Source organism: Musa acuminata, chromosome BXJ2-2 (genome assembly GCF_036884655.1).
Source record: "Musa acuminata AAA Group cultivar baxijiao chromosome BXJ2-2, Cavendish_Baxijiao_AAA, whole genome shotgun sequence".
Classification (NCBI taxonomy): domain Eukaryota; kingdom Viridiplantae; phylum Streptophyta; class Magnoliopsida; order Zingiberales; family Musaceae; genus Musa; species Musa acuminata.
This window is the reverse complement of record NC_088339.1, coordinates 914,042-932,694: the sequence shown is the minus strand read 5'-3', so window position 1 is coordinate 932,694 and position 18,653 is coordinate 914,042. Positions and strand designations below refer to the sequence as shown.

The window sequence follows — 18,653 nt, the reverse complement described above, 5'->3', positions numbered from 1 at the left end:
ACACACACACACACACTCCGAGATATCACAGTAAAAGCATTTAATAAATATTTTCCACACAGTCACACAAGGCTTTTATTTATTTGTTTATTCAGTAAAAATACAACATTAACAATGTAGCATTTATGGTTTGCTAGTAAGTTCATTTGGTGGGTAAGACCTTAATCAAACTATTGAAATCGTTTGCCTTACAACATAGGCAATCTCTGGTGCAGCTACACGACGTATCTGTAGGTAACATATCTCCCTGCAGTTTCACTGGGGCGAATGATCTTAACGACTTGTCCGCGCTTAAGACCATAGTATCTTGCAATGGGGTCAGTAACTTGAATACGAGGAAGCTGAGTGACACATCGTTTTAACCCAGGAAAACACACAGGCCATGTAAGAGAACCATTCCAAGAATGGGGATATTTAACTGAAATATACTGCTCCCTACATCCCTGAAAACACACAGGCCATCTACTAATATTAACTTGCATGACAGATAAAGCCAGAGCTTCTGCAGTCCATTAGCACAAGAAACAAAATACATCCCTGAAATAAATGTTCACTTGTGTCATCAAGTAAAACCCAAATCATTTGACTGGTCTTTCTGTTCTAGGCCGCTATTTCCTTTTGCATCTAATCTAAACAGCCACAACAATGTCAGAAGATGATCTTATGTTGTTTGGGTGTGATATTTCTTGACAGAGGCTAATACAACAATAATAATAATATCATAATTTTAAATTATTTGGGATCAGTTGGTTACATGAACATTTTATCATCATTAAATATGTAAAAAGTCATATGTTTAATTGAGTTTAAAATATTTAAATCTTTATTTATAAATTATATTTTTTTTTAGATCTTCGTATATCCCTCCTCGTATCATTAACATTAATCATTTCACCTCTTCTAAATATTATATCCGTAAGTCTCCTAAACATATGTTCATACCATCTTAAGCGATTATCTCTCATCTTATCCTATCTTTTCTTGTAAATAAAAATATTTCTTTTCCTATCTTTCCTTGTAACTCCACACATTCATTTTAGCATTCTTATCTTAGCAACAAAAATTTTTTTAATATATTTTTTCTTAACTGCCTAGCACTTGAATCCATAAAGCATTACTGGTTTAACAAACAACATATAAAATTTTTATTTTAATCTTAAGAGTATCTGATGATCACACAAGACACTTGACACCCCATACAATTTGAACCGTTTTATTTTCTCTATGAATAATATTTTTATCAATCTCTCCATTTTATTGAATAATTAATCTAAGATACCTAAAGCTTATACTTAAAGGAACTTCTTCTCCATTTTACTTGATAATATTTTTTTTTATCTATTTTTAGTATTACTAAAATTACATAACATAAATTTAATTTTAATTCTACTTAATCTAAAACTTTTAGTTTCTAAGGATCGCCTCCGTAACTTAAGTTTACAATTAATTACATTTAAGTTTTCATCAACTAAGACTAATTAGTAAATAACATATACTATGGAGGTCTATTTTGTAAATGATTAGTAAGTTTATTCGCTATAAATGTGAAAAGGTAGGAACTTAATACGGATCCTTGGTGTAATCCTTATACTAATAGGAATCTTACTAGATATACTCTCTATAGTTCTAACAATGACAACTATATTTTCATACGTATCCTTTAATAACATTAATATAATTAGTGGATATACCTTTCTTTTCTAAAACCCATTGTAATAAATATTGAGGAACTCGGTTTTCTCTAAGTCAATAAAAATCATATACAAATCTTTCTTTTTTTTCTCTATACTTTTTCATTAATTATCTTAATAAATAAATAATTTTCATAGTTGATCTTCCCGATATAAAATCAAATTAATTTTTTGAGACATTTATTTCAATCCTTATACTATTTTCAATAACTCTTTTCCAAAATTTCATAATATGACTCATGATTTTGATTCCTTTATAATTCGAATAGTTTTATATGACACCCTTATTCTTGCAAATTAGCATTAAAAAACGTTTTCTCCATTCATCAAATATCTTTTTGAATCTCATAATTTTGTTAAATAAGCTAGATAACCAAACTACTCTCTAGTCTCCTAAGTTTTTCTCAACCTCAATAGCGATGCCATTAGGTCCCACATTCTTAACTATTTTTATTTTTTTAAGGTGTCTTTTACTTCACTAACTTTAATTTTATGAATAAATATATGATTATTAAATCTACCACTATTATTTATTATTAAAACTAAGTCTTGTGTGGAATGTTCATTAAATAATTTTAAAAAATAATTTCTCTATCTTTCCTTAATTTCGTTATCATTAGCAATGGTTTAATGCATATGATAATACCTAAATTCTTACGCTTTCTTTTTCTAACTTTAGTAATTCAATATAATCTTTTTCACGACCTAATTTATTATAAAAATTTTCATAAGCTTTATATCTTGCCATACTAATCACCATTTTAGCCTTTTTTTTATATTCTTTATATCTCTTAAATTTTTCCTCATTTTTATTATTTTATTAATTTTTTAAATATAATCTTTTAGTAATAATTGTTTTTTGAATCTTCTCGCACCATCACCAACTCTCTCTTAAAGCTACACCTCTACCTTTAATTTTATCAAGGATCTCCTTTGTTAAGCTTTTAATTTTATTAGTCATCATATTCTAAATAATATTAATGTTATCGTCGTCTAAGTTTCAAACCGTCACCCTTTCCATCCTATTCTCAAAAATCATTATATTTTCATTTTAAAAATTTCAAATCTAGTCTTAGTAAATTTTTTTACTATCTTTTTTTTCTTTTATTTTCTACAACAAATATCTAATATCATTAACCTATCTTGATTCATCAAACTTTTGACAAATTTAACTTTATAATTCTTACATATAACTTTATATAAGAAATCAAATGTTCATCTTTCTTCTTAAAGCTAATATTTAGAATTATAAGTTCATACGAAGCTACAAAACTTAAAATCATATCACCATCTTCATTTCTTTTCCCATAATCAAAATCATATATCCTTTTATATTCACCATATATTTTCTCTACATAATCATTCAAATCTTCTATAGTTATAAATTTTTTTATTATAATATTCTCTTTGGATCTAATTATCCAATTTAACTCGAAGGGCATCAATATTTATGACATTCAAAATATCTAGTTCTTTGACAAATTTTTATAATATAATTATATCTCTAGATCTTTTCACATCCATAATATTGTTCTTAAGATCTTTATTAACAACAATTCCTACATCATTTTTTATTTAACTTTTTTATTATACCAAATTTTAAATCCAATACTATTAATTTCTCTATAATTTTCTCTTGTCAATTTAGTCTCTTATAAGTAAATAATATTTATTGTTCTTTGATCGTAATGCCTATCAATTCTAACCCATAAGCAGAAAAGTTCTGCTACTCTTATTCTCTTATTGGTCCAAAGCAATGAGAGGCACCGTATTTGAGTAGGCCGCTTCCGAGGTAATAAAAGTTCTGCTACATAAACTTGACAGGTGTTGCAGTTATTAGAAATGCATATGGATGAAAAAAATACATGAGAATTTCTCAAACAAAAAAGCATGCTTTTTATTCTACCATGGGTCGAAGAATTAGTATGCTTGATAACCAATATGCTAGAATGAGAATGATTAGTTAAAATCATGATGGTCTTTTGTAAAGATACATCCATTAGCATTCATATCCAGAAAGGACTGAAGAACTAGAATGTGTGAAAACAAATATGCTTGCGTGAGAACACATGAAATTGTTAGAATCAAGATGTCTTTGGTTAAGATACATATATTAGTATGCCTATCCAGAGAAAGAGAACTGAACAAAAGAATTGAAAGCTAGTACTTATCACCAATAAACATTGGCATATGAAAAAATATACAATATGAAGTTATTTAGAAAATATATTTGCAAACAGAAAATATGTAGGACATCCATGAGAAGCTTTATAGTGCAAGTCATTTTGGATTTTAGCAAGTTAGCAACAAAAGAATTGAAAGCTAGTACTTATCACCAATAAACATTAGCATATGAAAAAATATACAATATGAAGTTATTTAGAAAATATATTTGCAAACAGAAAATATGTAGGACATCCATGAGAAGCTTTATAGTGCAAGTCATTTTGGATTTTAGCAAGTTAGCATCATGATGCTAAACATGATTTCCTTTAGTTTTGAGCAAAAATGAACCTATTGAGCCTTGTTAAAAGTTGATCATGATTGCAAAGCAGAGTTTCTTTTGGAGTATCATGCTCTGGTAAAGTCTTCTTTTCATGTGAGTATGAACATGCCATTTATAAAGTAAAAGGTGGGTGGCTAAAGCAGAGAGTGTTGTTGAATTCTGTGTAATCACTAGGGGCAATTAAATAATAATAATAATATGACAATTGTTAGGGGCAACTATAATTTTGGATCAAATTATTGGGTATTGTTAGGTGCTTAGGGCTAAGGAATTCAATTTTGTCCAGATCGATCCATACCAGCAATATTTACCGATCCACGTTTAAATGGGTTTGCAAACCGTCCTATTTCAGATGATTCGGTCTGTCCAGTCCATAGGTTTTTTTTCCCCTTTAAAGCCTTGTTACCTAGGGCTCATGACTCAGCATTCTCCACTATTTGTCGCTCGACTACCACCATCGTCCACTGCTGCTCGCACGCGTGTTGCTAGCCTCATCTATGGTACATCTCCTCTCCATCTCTTTCTCATCCTCTTTGCTATCTACTCCCTACTTTCTTCTTCCTACTCTCTTTTTATTCTTTCTTCTTCCTTTTCCAGAAAGGTACCGAGGTATGTTCCAACATATTGTTTGTCGGTACAACCGAAACCGACTGGACCCACGCTCATGCTTTGGACTGACATGAGTCCGATGTCCCATTGAAAACCTTGGCTAAGACAACTATAGCTTATAGATCCTAACGAGCAACTAAGAAATATTATGATCCCTACATTTTCAAAAGTTATATTATGATCCTTATACTTACGAAAGTAAAACATCGAGATCCCTATACAAGTTTGAAAAGTTAATTTTATATGATTAAAAAAAAAAAAAAAAAGATTTTTTGAAGCAACGGGATTAAATGTTTCACTTTCGTTAATATAGAAATCGGGATGCTAAAGGTAACTAGTTAAAGAAATAATCTGAATTAATCCGAAATAACATGTACGAAAAGTTTAGATAAGATAAGAATGTTAAACTAGATGTACGAAGTTGCTTGAAAATAATATAAATAATTTCATAGTTTCATTCATGAACAATTAATTAGGCGTAGCCTAGAGAAATAAGCTAAAAATCATGTGTATTCAAGAAATAAAGATTCTTTCGAGTAAAATTCATATAGAAAAGAAATTGAGAGCAAATCATCTAAAGATAGTGCTAAATATATTCAAAGAAACCCTACAGACATAGTGGCCACATGTAGTGAGGCAATTAGTATTGATGTCGTAAAGAGAAAGAAGACCTAAAAACACTTTACTAAAAATAATAAAATGATATCTTTAATGTTCAAGATTTAACCAGATATATTGCCACTAATGCTAAAAGATCATGCACAAAGGTAAATACTTAGGACATTATACCTTGTTAATGTTGTTGTGTATCTAAAACACTCAATTTCCTTAAGTGTCGGTCAAAAAAATGAGACCAAGTCTTGGTAAATTGTGATCATGATGCCATACCTGAGTTTCTTTTAGAGTATAACGCTCTAATAAAGTCTTTTTTTCCTCGTTAGTAAGCATCTGATGCTCTGCAACAAGCACATGGTCTTTAATGTTCACCAGCAGCTCAGCCTCCTATTTTAGTGTCAAAAGTCATTTTCTACAATTTATTTTAGTGCAAAGATAAAAAGGAAATTGACCAACACATCATAAGATGAAAAGTATTCAAGACTCAAGAAATGGAGACACTAATGCAAAAATATTCCATTAATGACCTGAAAAACCTCCAGATGATACTTCGGTGATAGCTCTTGAAGATATGATTTTGCAAATGGAGTCAGATTTTGCTGAAGAACTAATATTGCTCTTGGCACACTCTCTGCTTTCATTAATTCAACATACTTTTTAATGTGCTTCATACCAACCTTCTCATCATTTGGAAAGAAAACATATATCTGGTTCCATGGAAAAGCTAAGAATTATAAGAAGTTGAAAGTTTACATATCAATGAAAAATGAAGAGCCTAAAAGATATACATCATTAAACATATCCAACTATGGTTTTCTAAATATATTAGTGGCTCTTAATAATGAATTAACACATTTTCCTTTATGATATCTGCTTGTAGAATGCACTGGCTTCCCACATGAGAAAGTATAAGATTTATTCAATCACATGCATATTCAGTATATCACAGGTAGTTCAACAATAATAACAAAGGTAACTCAAAACAGAATCCGGAGATTGATACTTCGGGTAATAGGAAAAGAGATGCTTATTGTCCTGCAAATATCTAAGCCCAGTTTCAAACCTCACATGAGAAAGTAGAAGACTTCATATATATATGTATATATATATGTATATATATGTATATATATATATATGTATATAGATATGTATATATATGTATATAGATATATACATATATATATATGTATACATATATATACATATATATACACACATATATATATAACATTCCATAGAATATTCCCCCTCATTAACACACTATAAAAAACAACCTTAGGTGGGATAATTGAGATCAATTATTTTTTATTAAATTTCCTCCACCCTTATTGCGATTGACTTGAGCATCGGAAAGATCAGGTAGAGAAACCCACTTAACCTCGGTCTTCATGCAAGTTAGCTGTGGAACACACACCCAAGTCCACCTCAACCGTCGAAGACTACTTGAGTAGTCCTAACCACAATTGTAAAACCACCGATGTTAGTTCTAGAACCGCTAGTTCTGGTTTCGATTTTGTCAGTTTCAATTCCAGTTTGAACTGATAATTTAAAAAAATAAATAAATAATTTATGATATAAAAAATCATAATTTTATTTTTAAATTTAAAAAGATTGATGTACATCCACAATGACTTAATCAGTGTAAATGTGTAAGGACATAACCAAAAAATGATATAAAATTGAGTAAAATATAAATATTTAATCGTAATTGCTACTAGTGCCAAATGTTTTGGAGCTGATAATCCCTTCAGTTGATATGTCAAATAGGAGATTCTTTTCTTCACGGACGATCTCTTGTTTTTGTTTCGCAGTGTTTATCTAATCGTCAAGGTAGGCTTGAGCTTCTATTGATTTGAGAGGCATGCTCGATCTTGTTTCATCTATGATACGGGGGTAATGCAGAATGGATTTTGAAAGAAAGCCGATAGTATAGTTGTATTTGCTGGAATAAGTTTTTCAGATAGAAAAGGAATGAACTCACGATAATACTTTAATAAAATCGAAAAATAGCTCATCACCAACTTTAAAATCACAAAGGGATACGAAAAGTTCACCACTCACAAGAATAATAAACAAGGATACAGAACTGAAAACAAAAGACTCACCACTCAAGGAAACATCCAAGAGATACAAAGTTTAAAAGAGAACTCAAAGAGAGCTTCTGCCAATATCATCAATTTCTAAACTTCTTTCTAACCCCTAAACATTAAAATAAGTACTAGTGCATGAAACAACCCTTCATGCATAGGGAATTACAAAATTAAGTGTTTTACAGCTGGTAATTAACTCCTTTAATGCATTCTTTGGTCATGAAGAAAAACACCTTGAAACAGTTGTAACTTTGTCCAAGGAATATGCTCATGAGTTGTCATATTTGAGTGGGTTGAGTTAAAGACTATGAGACAACATTATGGGCTGTAGAGAATACCATAGCATCAGCAAGGTCCACACGAGCTGATTGTAGCAAATTAGGTACTCCCGTATCAATCTAGTATCCATCTTCTCATGCTAAAAGTTTACTCGATAGCTACCGTTGAGATTGGAGTCACTAGTATTTCGCGATCTTTGCCAAATTTGAAAATGTTGTCATGTATCGCGCCCACCATTCTAAAATAGGAAACTCTATACCTGTAGCCAAGGTCTTCAATTTCAAATAATACCGCCCGGTACGAGCAGTACATACCGGTCCATCAGTAGACCGGTACACGGACCGCCTGTTATCGGGCGGTATATATATATATATATATATACATACATATATATATATAGTACCGTACAGTACCGAGCGAATGTCGAAACTCCGGTACAGTACGATATTTCAATCTTTGCCTATAGCTATCACCAAACTTAAAAGATTTATTAGATACATATCAAGCTCGGAGTTCGAGCTTGAGGATCCCCTTGATCTTTTTTTACTTTATAATAATAGCTTTTCTTCCTTCAAATTTTACCCTTGCTAACTTAATTAGTAGATTTAGAAGTTTCAAAGGTATCATGTTCTCTACAATAGTTGGCACTATAATAATCATATAAGTTATTGACCAATTGTTTAATATCTCTAATTTTATCACCAATATCAATATGTACTCTTAAACTTTCATAATAAATTGTTAAATAAACACCTAAGTCGTCTAATCTAAAACGAGAATAAAAAACAAATGCAACTAAATAAACTGATGAAATGTCAAGAAAATAATTTGTTCATTTTAATTTCATAGCCATTATTGTTATATTTAAATTATTATCATTTTCATATTCTTTTAATGTACTAATAATATTAATACAAACAACTATAAAAATATATGCAGTAGGATAATAAACACTAGACAAAGTATGTTGCATTATTAAAAACTTTTTGAATTTCTAGAATTCTTTCACACACATTCCAATGCTATGGATAGAAACAAACTTGCTTAATATTATTTGCAATAAAAGTGCATAATGATTCTTTATATTCAAAAGATTTTTTAAGCAAATAATTTGTAGAATTCCATCGAATAGGAACATCCCTAGGAAATTGTTAGGACTCTAGCTAAGAGAGTCCTAATTGAGAGGGACATTCATGTAAAACCTACCTAAGCCGACCCCTATTAAAGAGGTGAAGAGGCCGGCTAGGGTTAAGAGGTTGTTTCTTAGAGAAGAATTAGGAGTCGTAAAAGAATAGGAGTCTTGAGTAGAAGTCCTATTAGGAGTTGGTTAGAAGTACGAGTCTTGAGTAGGAGTCCTATTAGGAGTTAGGGTTTAGAAGCCCTATAAATAGTCATGTATTCCTCCTCTTTTCATAAGCAATAGATGAATCTTTTCTGCAGCCTTTGAGCAGCAACTTGGAGGGAGGAACCCCTATAGAGTTCCAAGGAGGCCGATCCCCTAAAGAAATCAACCCCAAGTTTAGAATCTGCAAGGGTTCTAACACCTGGTATCAGAGCAGCGTTCTTGGCATCTCGTTGCCCTTCCACAGCCATCCATCAACCCTCCATAGCCGCCTAAAGCAATTCTCACAATTGCTTAAAAGATCGTCGCCAAATTCCATCGTCATCTCCACCACCGCGGATCATCCTTTGATCTCCCCGTGAATTGCAACAGGTTCTGGTTTGCTACCTTGCTGCTATTGTAATTTAGTTATCCTTATTCAAAAATCCCAAAAAAATTGTCCCTATATTGCTGCATAAACTTTTCGTCACAAAGTTTTCATCTTTACGACGAAAGATACATTGCAGAATTCCAACCGCATAGCACTATCTGTTTGATCTTGCTACTGTGTTTTTTCTATCCAAATTTCTACGAAATTTTTATGACATCTTTAACACTTCCTAACAGTAGATTTTCCTTTAATTTTGTCAAAAAATTCTCAATATAAAACATTGATCTTTTACGTCTAATCTGCTATACTTGAAAATCTGTATTATAAAATTTCAGCCGCATAGCACTGTTTGTTTGATCTTGACACTATGTTTTTTCTGTCCAAATCTCTACGAAATTTTTATGATAGCTTTAACACTTCCTAACAGTAGATTTCCCTTTAGTTTCGTCGAAAAAATCTCAATATAAACCACTGATCTTTTACGTCTAATCTGATACACTTGAAAATCTGTGCTACAGAAAATTTCAGCCGCATATTGTTGCCTTAACCCATCTATTTGCAATCTTTTCTGAACGAAATTTCTTAGATACTTCATAGATCATCTTGGCTTTCATCTAAGATTGATCTATTGAGGAATTCATCTTTAAAAACAATTTTGTGTTGCTGCAAACTTTTGTCCCAAGCCGCTGAAATTTTTCGACGAGAATTCTGCTATCGCAGCTTACACCAATTTCCTTGCTGTTATACTGCCGAAATTTTCTTGATTAAATTAGACATCCTTGCTGTCATATAAACTGTGATTTTGCTATCAATTCCCTCCTCAATTCTCTTTAAGTTTTTTAGTGGAAATTTCGTCGAAAAACCGTTGTTTCTTCGACGACAATTTTGCTATTACAAGACAGCAAATACTTGCTGCAACTTCCACTGATTTCTATCAAACCTTTGCTGCCATCTACCACAGATCCAAAACTTTCATCCACAGTCCTAAAAATGAGTGCTTAATCAAAGATGTGGGGAAGAGTGAGGGATTTGAGGGATATTTATAGGATTTTTGATTTTTTTCCTAAAATGCCCCCAAAACAAACTGTTATGTGGTTGTTAGAAGGGGCAAATCTATATTTTTTTCAAATTTTTTATATTTTCAATTATAAAATGACCAGAATGGTTCAAACTGGAATCGAAACCGGTGGTTCCGGTTTCACAAAATTGAAAATCGGAACTGAATCGTGCCTAGCCGATTCCGATTGGGTTTGGAACTAGCAAACCACCAGGTTGGTTTAATTCCGATTCCGGCCCGATTAGATTCCCGTTTGAACCAAACCGTGGTCAGGTCTACGCTTGAGCCACCCAGTGACCATCTCACCTCTTTTGAGCACATGAGCTCAAATCGTGTCGAGCTAATTCGAGCATCACCGATATTTCCCCATCTCAATTTTACCCCTTGAATAGGCTATCTTTATAGACCAACAGAGATACTAAAGAGACAATGCCAAAAGCATTGACAAACATAAGAGGTTCTAATTTATTTTGAGTGACATTTCCTAAGAAAATGCTACATGAGTGCTTGAAGATATAGTGATAGGAAGCATTCCCAATCCTCCATCTTAGGGACAAGGTATGCCTAAGGGAAGGTAATTGTTATAATACATATGTTTTGGGCCCCGGATTCAAGATCAAAATCATCAATGACATTAAAAAAATCCCCTCACATCAATGCCAACCATCTACAACTAGGGTAATCCATGCAAATTGGTCAAGTGGTCAAAAATAGAAGTAATACGATGTCACGTCACCAACTGACAGGCCATGGTAGGATTATTTCTGAAGTTTCGATCCTATTTAGTTGCTTATTACTTTCTTTTTTGGTCAATTTCCATCTGGCACTTACATTTTGGATTGTTATACGTTTCCAGTTGGTGGTGAATTTATTTGTTAATTATTTCCTGATTGGGATGGAGCACTAGTTTTTTATATATTTCTAAATTGGCTGGCTTGGATTGCTATTGTTCAGTAACTGGTTGGATTTGATTGTTATTTGTAGTCTAACCAACCTCTATAACAAACAATAAAAAAAAAGCAACCGGACCTAAGGGAGAAGAACAATGGTCAGCTTTTAGCTTCTTTAGAAGCAACGAACCTTGCTTCACAATCTCATCCTAAACTCCTGATAATTTCTTGTCTTTGAAACCTTCACTCTCTTTCCAAATGTTTACTGCTGAGATAAGTTGCCTCTTGCTTTGAAGACGTGCATGCTGGGACTAAGGACATTGGTTTGTAGAGAAAAGTCATTTTGGAAAGCTAGTTTTGTTGTTTATTTCTGGTGGATCTATCAATCTCTGCTTCTTCAACACCAAGATCCTTGGGCTACGATCCTTTGTTTGTCAACTTCAGCCCATTTGCTCAGTTAGAATGATTATTCCTTTATGAGACAACCACAGGCAGAACTATTGCTCATTCCTTGAGATAATATACTTATAATGTAGAGTTACCTTTAATACTGTCAGCGGATAACTTGACTAGTTAATTTAGGATCATCATAGACATCTTTATTTCCTGAAATCTTAGTTTTGCTTCAAGTCTATAGTCTATTTTAGTAGCTACATTGATTTTGTCAAAGTTTTTATCACATTAAAGTTCTTACATTTGGAGATGTTTCCATAATACCACTGCTTCAAAAGTGCAGTTGACACAATCTGTCACTTGCTCGTGTGATTAAGGAGTGTCGATCCTCGTATTAACGTGAGAAAGGCAGCAACTCATCAAGTTATTTATTGGGCCTTTTTAGTACTTAAAGTATCCTCTTGACTCCTTCCTAATTTGGTTCTAATGCTCGGTAGCGCATAAATATTAAATTGCAGACTAACTTCAGTCACTTTATTACAGCAATAAAAACTTCTCTCTTGCTGCGCGCTCAAAATCCATGCATCTCCTGTTCCCCTCGCCAGGCTACTATGCCAACAATAAGCATGGGTAGGAGGACCAGGTCAAATTTGATTCTGTTGTGCCCTCGATGATGCATAATAGTAATAGACACTAAAAATGAATCTAACAAAAGTATCAGCCTGCAATGCTGAACTAAACAGAAACAATCCTAAACTTCACGACACTGGTTCGAGAACAATTTAAATCAACATAAGTCCAGCCACCACTTTTTATGAGCTAAAATATGTAATTTGATGCGTAAAACATTAAGAAAATGAACTATTGAAGCTAGTCACCCCACCCACCATACAATGGATAAAAAATCATGTCCCTTCAGAAAAACCACTCTGAACAATCTCAAGCAAAAAACAAGACAAAGGAAAATAGTGCATATCCGAGGCATTCAGAAAGAAAATTCCAACAAATCCAACACAACCGCCGCAAGAATCGAGCTAATTTACAAATCCGAAGTTAAATCAATCAAGATCCAAAAAGAAGAGAAGAAGCGAAGAACCAAAGAGAGGACCTGGTCAGTGGGGTCATTCTTCCTGGACTTGTTGATGAGGAGATCCTCGCGCTTGACGCCCTCCCCGAACTTGTGGAGGAAGTCGAGCTTGGTCATGTTGATCTCGAAGTCCACCACCAGGTAGCCCCGATCCCTCAACATCTGCATCACCGTCCGCCGGATCCGGAACAGACGGCCAATCGTCTCATCTCCCATGGAAGCCGGCGGCGGCGATGTCTTCTCCTACCACTTACGCCAAGTCGACCAGTTCTGACCACAAAGAAAAAGTACCTTCGCTTAGGGCTGGACATATTAATAGGAAAAGCTCGTCGTCCCCAACTTCACCGACTCCGATACAATGGGCGGAGTCGCGGAATCTCACGGACATACGACCACCCCCAGAGACTAACGAACTAATCGTCAAAAGAATATACGTATTCATATACGTATACGTATAATGGATCAATTACACATAAGGTATACGTATATGTTGTGCGGGAGTTGCCTCACACCTTTTACTGTACGATCATTATAATTTGCGTACATATTTACGTGTCATTAGCTCCTTTGGGATTATAAGTAGATTGATCCTTTACGAAGAAGGCTTAGACGATTAAAGCTAAATCCGCTGGCAATAGAGTGTCCCCATCTTTTGTCTATTTAATAATTATAACTGATCGAAAATGAAAACTTATTAGAGTGTCTAATATATTTTCTATCTCTTTTTTTAATGTAAAAAAGATCCCCATTCTTCTTTTTTATTATCTATAATTATGGAGGTAAATTATATCTTTTTTATCTTCTTGACTAATAATTAATATATGTAAATTAGACTTTTGAGACAATTATAGGTCTTTTTTTTTTTCCATGTGTTTGTGCTAGTTTTATATATAGTATACCTCCTAACTTGTTTTTCTCTTTATAATTAAGGAGAATCATCAAATGTGCCCCCCTTTTTTAATATGATATGTGTATTAAATAGAGACTTCTTTTCAGTATTTTCATTGTTTTATAACTTTTTTTATATTTATTTGAGTGTTGTTATTCATGTGTTCAACCACCCTCCATTAGAACCAAAGGACTAATTGATTTTGTGCTCAAAGAATAATAATATACCAATGTTCCTTTATGAAAAATTATATAGCATAATTTAAATGCCATGATCCGATTCTAGGTAGCTATATCAAATTTATTTTCTTACTTTTTTGTTGTTGATTATGTGAAATATATCACAATTTTAGCTTGTAAACATTTAAATATAAGCAAAATTACATATAGCTATTCTATTATGTTTTAAAATTATCTTATTGCAAGGAACTCCCTCTTCCAAAAAAAAAAGAAAAATAGTTTTTTTTGTTGTTAATTAGATTAATAATCACACTTTTAAAACTTTCTATTCTTCATCTAATAATGTCTTTTCTTACTTTTTTGTTGTTGATTATGTGAAATATATCAACATTTTAGCTTGTATACAATTAAATATAAGAAAAATTATATATAGCAATTCTATTATGTTTTAAAATTATCTTATTATAGGGAACACCCTCTTCCAAAAAAAAAAGAAAAATTGTTTTTTAGGTTGTTAATAAGATTAATAATCACACTTTTAAAACTTTCTATTCTTCTTCTAATGTCTTTTCTTACTCTTTTGTTGTTGATTATGTGAAATATATCACCATTTTAGCTTGTATACATTTAAATATAAGCAAAATTATATACAGCTATTCTATTATGTTTTAAAATTATCTTATTATAGGGAACTCCCTCTTCCAAAAAAAAAAACCGTTTTTTTTGTTATTGTTAATTACATTAATAATCACACTTTTAAAACTTTCTACTCTTCATCAAACGAAAATGAAATTCACTGTCTTGATCAAAAAATTTTTTTCGAAGAAAATAATAAAAACAGTGATATCTTAGAAAACCAATAGGTTGAAGAAAAGAAAAGAGGTGAAATTCAATAGGTTTAATGTTGATTACAAGTAACATCTATACATACAGACATCCAAATAGATTCAAATCTAAAAGTTTGATGGTGCTCTTTGCATAGAAAATATATATCGAAATGAAATATATATGTAACGTATCACAGTGCTAGAATGCAATTCCGATAGATTCTTCTTCAAAAGCGAAGTCTTTCAACTAACATTACAAGGATATGAAGAAGACCGAGGTGTTTAGTATCTATCTAACACTAGTTTCCGAACAGTGCTCTAATCTACTTGCCATGATTGATATATATATATATATATATATTATCTGCCAAAACCTAACTATTTCAGTCAGAACGATGATGATTATAATAGATGGCTGAGCTTCAAAGTCCGAGCAAGATATAGTACACCAAGGTGATGGGTAGAGCAATTAGCATCCCAAAGATAACCCTGCAAGAATTAGGCTGTTTGTGAGAAAAATACAGTGTGAAACTGGCATAAACATTGCATCAATGGTCACACATAAAGAGGTAGAAGACATCATACGCTGTGCTTAAAATATCAGGATACACATTGTATTCTTTTGCAAAGACAAATGGAACAATTCCTTGTGGAAGAGCTGCCTGCAAAGTAAAAGAAACGTGTGTCATCAACATATGAACAATATGCACATCTACTGTAGTTTTTGGTGTCGATTAACCCCAACCTGCACGATAGCAACATGTAGCAGCACTCCACGCAGGCCTACCGCAATGGAAGCTGCAGCCATGACAGCAGGACCAGTGACGAATCTGACAGCCATAGCAAATGCAGCTACAGAATTGCCACAAGCTATAATTCTCGGCTGTAAGGCCATAAATAAACCTGTAAATTGAAACACAAATTTCTTGATTTATAAACTTCAATTTGTCTCCTGCGGAAACATAAATCTGCAGTTACCCACCGAGACTGAACATAGCCATTCCAAGTCCTGCATCAGAGAGTATTGAGATGGAGCGAGCAATAATAGCAGGCATTTCTATGTCCCACCTTGAGAAAGAGGAGTGAGCATGAGATTTACTTCAATATCATACGGATTTGCGCATACTGGAGAGTACCTGTAAGAGACAAGAGACCAGATGACACCAAGAAGGCTGGAATAGGTGTTTGGGTTTCTGATCAGCTTCCGCCAGACCATGCTCAGTATAAGTCTGCTCATCACACTTGCAGGAGGCATTGAATTAGGCTTTGGGTTTCCTGCAGCACCAGCTTTGGGGTGAAGCTCGGCGGTAGAGCTGGAACCTAGTTTGGAGAGGCTTGGACCATCACTCTGCGTCGTTTCAATTCCATGGAAGGGTCTGTTCCTGAAGCTGAAGCCATCTCTGGCGTACACATCGTAAGCATCGTGATGGGCCTCTAAGACCAGAAAAGAACCAAGTTATTAGCGAGATTTACGTAGTTGAGATTTCACTGCGAGAACAAGATCGAAGCATGAGAGGTTCCTGAGCGATAAGGGAAACAGTAGTTTGTGTTTTAGAGGACTCGAAGGAAATCTAAGCTTAAAGAAGTGCAACAAAGGGTCCACGAGACCATGGAGTGCAACATGAACAGCACGAAGCAAAATGTAGGAAGCTGAATCCAACCCAGAGAAAGGAAATGATCGAAACCTCTGTGATGGTGATCGGCTGCGTGAGTTGCCCCACCATTCTCGTTAGCGAAATCTGTGTCTCTGAACACATGCATCCCACCTTCCGACACGGGTGACGCGCTCGAACTCCATACAAACATGTGCAGGTCTTTTCCACCCTCGGCCGCACGTGCCTTCTTCGTCGCCATGACCGGCGAGAATATTCCGGTGGCGGGCGGGGCTGGATAGCCGCAAGGCGCTGCGATGCCACTCGCCCTCAGGTCGCTTTCCTCGTCGAACACCATGGTCCCGGAGTTGGAGTGCCTCGGGCTGACGCTGGCAGTTCCGTTGGCATTCCTCACCATGGAATAGAAATCGGCGTGGTTGAAGCTGGAGCCCCGGGGCGTCGGGTTCCTTGATGACTGCAGGGAGTAAATCTCTGCGTTGGACAAGTTGGAGGGGCGCGGCGTTATCGAGATGCCGCCGGAGTTGAGCCCGTGTGACCTCCTGGAGCAGATCTCGGAACGGGAGCTCGTCGACTTACGCACCGTGACGTGGAGCTTTCCGTCGTCGCCGACCTCCGCGTCCGTCTGGAGCGTCTCCTTGCCATCGAGGGAGATGATGTCGGAGTCCACCCGGAACGAGATGATGGAACCGGCGGTGTCCGGGAACTGATCCATGATAAGGAGCCTGGCACCCCTGTACTCGAAGAGGAAGAGCATGAGGGTGTACCATATGATGCACTGGAGCACGACGATCTGCACCATGAGGCTGCCGGAGTCGGGGCCGTACATGCCCTTGAGGAGGGGGATGCCCATGACGAGGGTGTTTGGGAGTGTGGAGAGGGAGAAGAGGGTGATGGTCCACTCGAGACAGCCACGGGAGCAGACCTTGGTCCACACAGTAAGCACGACGAGCACGATGAGCTTCTGCAGCGTATCTGCGGCGATGAAGCGGTAGTTCATGGCATACGGGTTGTTAGTGGAGATGAAATGGAAGGAGAGGAGGGGGACAGCAAAGAGGGCCACGAAGCGGTTGATGCCGGAGCACTGGTCTGGGGTGAAGATGCACCACCACTTCACGGAAGCGTAGGCCAGGATCATGGCCACGTACAGTGGCACCACGGCCACCAGCACGTGGTAAAGGTCAGCGGCGGAGATCATCTCCTTCGCCGCCGCTGTTGCTTCCGCCGAATGGCAACCGGAGGAGCTCTGCTCTCTTTCGGTTCCGGCTGAAATGAGAGGACGGGAAATGGGATGGGTCTTGAAGCAGGGGGAGCTAAAAGAGCCCCTGTTTCGCTTGAAGACGGGAGCAGTCGTACAGGCTGAGATGGAAAGAAGTAGCTTTTTTATCGCAATGGTGTGACAGTGTTCGAGGAGAAATGATGACAAAACAGTGAGAGGTGCAAAATATGGGCGAAGGTAGTGTGAATGGGGAGGAAGATAGCAACAGCAGAAAGCTCTGAGTAAGCAGACGGAAGAGAAGCGAGGGGAGGCGGTACTTGCTGCCGGCAACGGCAACTGTGCGAAATATTTATGATGCCATTTAATAGCAGGCGAGAAAGGAAGGATGTGTTTGGGAGTAGCGTCGAGGGGAAGCAGCGAAGGGACGTTTAGGAGCAGCAGCAGCGCTGCTGTTGTCTACCAGAGAGGGAGCTTTCTGTCGGTCGGGGGCGGACGACGGAGAGATGTCGCAGACAGTGACAGAGGGATAGGTCCGGTGAGGTGAGGAGCGGAAGGCTGGCTAAAGAGCACAAAGCAGACGTACACAGAATCCAATAAAAACCTGACCTCCTTCTTTCTCTCTCTCTCTCTCTGCTTGGCCACGTCAGTGATTATTTTTTTTTCATTTGAAGTTAACAAAAAAAAAAATTCACCGAATAAATGAATAAATAATTTTTTATTTTTTATTTTTTTCAAGAGGCAATTTTTTTTCATAATTTTCAATTAATACTTTTTTTTGGTCATATTTCCCAATATATCTGATGAGACAATAATAACTCCTGAGTGATTCATACCATCAATTTGAATCGATCTCATTGGGCGTTCCTTAATTATAAGTCTCTTCAAAAGATTATAATTTCATACACATAGAATTAGATAGATTCAGAACAAGTACAATGTCATCAGCACCGTACCAATTATCTTGTCAGAAAAAATTATTTAAAAATATTATGAAAAACAA

The 18,653-nt window shown here is 35.3% G+C and overlaps 2 protein-coding genes across 6 annotated transcripts; both read right to left on the bottom strand.

Moving 5' to 3' along the window:
- Positions 1 to 25: 25 nt before the first annotated feature.
- On the bottom strand, positions 26 to 13,297 carry LOC103968748 (DNA-directed RNA polymerases II and IV subunit 5A). 3 transcript variants are annotated; one of them, XM_065094810.1, is made up of 5 exons: positions 13,270 to 13,287; positions 12,951 to 13,199; positions 5,949 to 6,128; positions 5,695 to 5,808; positions 26 to 443 (listed from the first exon to the last, which is right to left on the bottom strand). In XM_065094810.1, the coding sequence occupies exons 2-5, from the start codon at positions 13,143 to 13,145 to the stop codon at positions 216 to 218; spliced, it is 717 nt and encodes a 238-aa protein (XP_064950882.1). In that variant the 5' UTR covers positions 13,146 to 13,199; positions 13,270 to 13,287; the 3' UTR covers positions 26 to 215. The 3 variants fall into 3 exon arrangements, with proteins under 3 accessions (XP_064950882.1, XP_009380333.1, XP_064950884.1); XM_009382058.3 differs by having other exon boundaries at positions 26 to 341; positions 13,270 to 13,286; XM_065094812.1 differs by lacking the exon at positions 5,949 to 6,128 and having other exon boundaries at positions 13,270 to 13,297.
- A 1,716-nt stretch (positions 13,298 to 15,013) lies between these two features.
- Positions 15,014 to 18,413, bottom strand: LOC135605107 (probable auxin efflux carrier component 1b). Of its 3 annotated transcripts, XM_065094807.1 has the most exons (6): positions 16,510 to 18,220; positions 15,961 to 16,258; positions 15,807 to 15,892; positions 15,570 to 15,727; positions 15,410 to 15,486; positions 15,015 to 15,313 (listed from the first exon to the last, which is right to left on the bottom strand). In XM_065094807.1, the coding sequence occupies exons 1-6, from the start codon at positions 17,630 to 17,632 to the stop codon at positions 15,247 to 15,249; spliced, it is 1,809 nt and encodes a 602-aa protein (XP_064950879.1). In that variant the 5' UTR covers positions 17,633 to 18,220; the 3' UTR covers positions 15,015 to 15,246. The 3 variants fall into 3 exon arrangements, with proteins under 3 accessions (XP_064950880.1, XP_064950879.1, XP_064950881.1); XM_065094808.1 differs by lacking the exon at positions 15,807 to 15,892 and having other exon boundaries at positions 15,014 to 15,313; positions 16,510 to 18,412; XM_065094809.1 differs by lacking the exons at positions 15,015 to 15,313; positions 15,410 to 15,486 and having other exon boundaries at positions 15,588 to 15,727; positions 15,807 to 15,881; positions 16,510 to 18,413.
- Positions 18,414 to 18,653: the final 240 nt, after the last annotated feature.

Coding starts and splice junctions, on each gene's coding strand:
- LOC135605107 (XM_065094807.1), bottom strand. CDS start 17,632: ATGATCTCCGCCGCTGACCTTTACCACGTGCTGGTGGCCGTGGTGCCA. Junction 15,893..15,960: donor TGGTCTCTTGTCTCTTACAG/GTACTCTCCAGT, acceptor CTCTTTCTCAAG/GTGGGACATAGAAATGCCTG. Junction 15,487..15,569: donor TACATGTTGCTATCGTGCAG/GTTGGGGTTAAT, acceptor TTTACTTTGCAG/GCAGCTCTTCCACAAGGAAT.
- LOC103968748 (XM_065094810.1), bottom strand. CDS start 13,145: ATGGGAGATGAGACGATTGGCCGTCTGTTCCGGATCCGGCGGACGGTG. Junction 6,129..12,950: donor AGAATGACCCCACTGACCAG/GTCCTCTCTTTG, acceptor CCATGGAACCAG/ATATATGTTTTCTTTCCAAA. Junction 5,809..5,948: donor ATCATCTGGAGGTTTTTCAG/GTCATTAATGGA, acceptor ACACTAAAATAG/GAGGCTGAGCTGCTGGTGAA.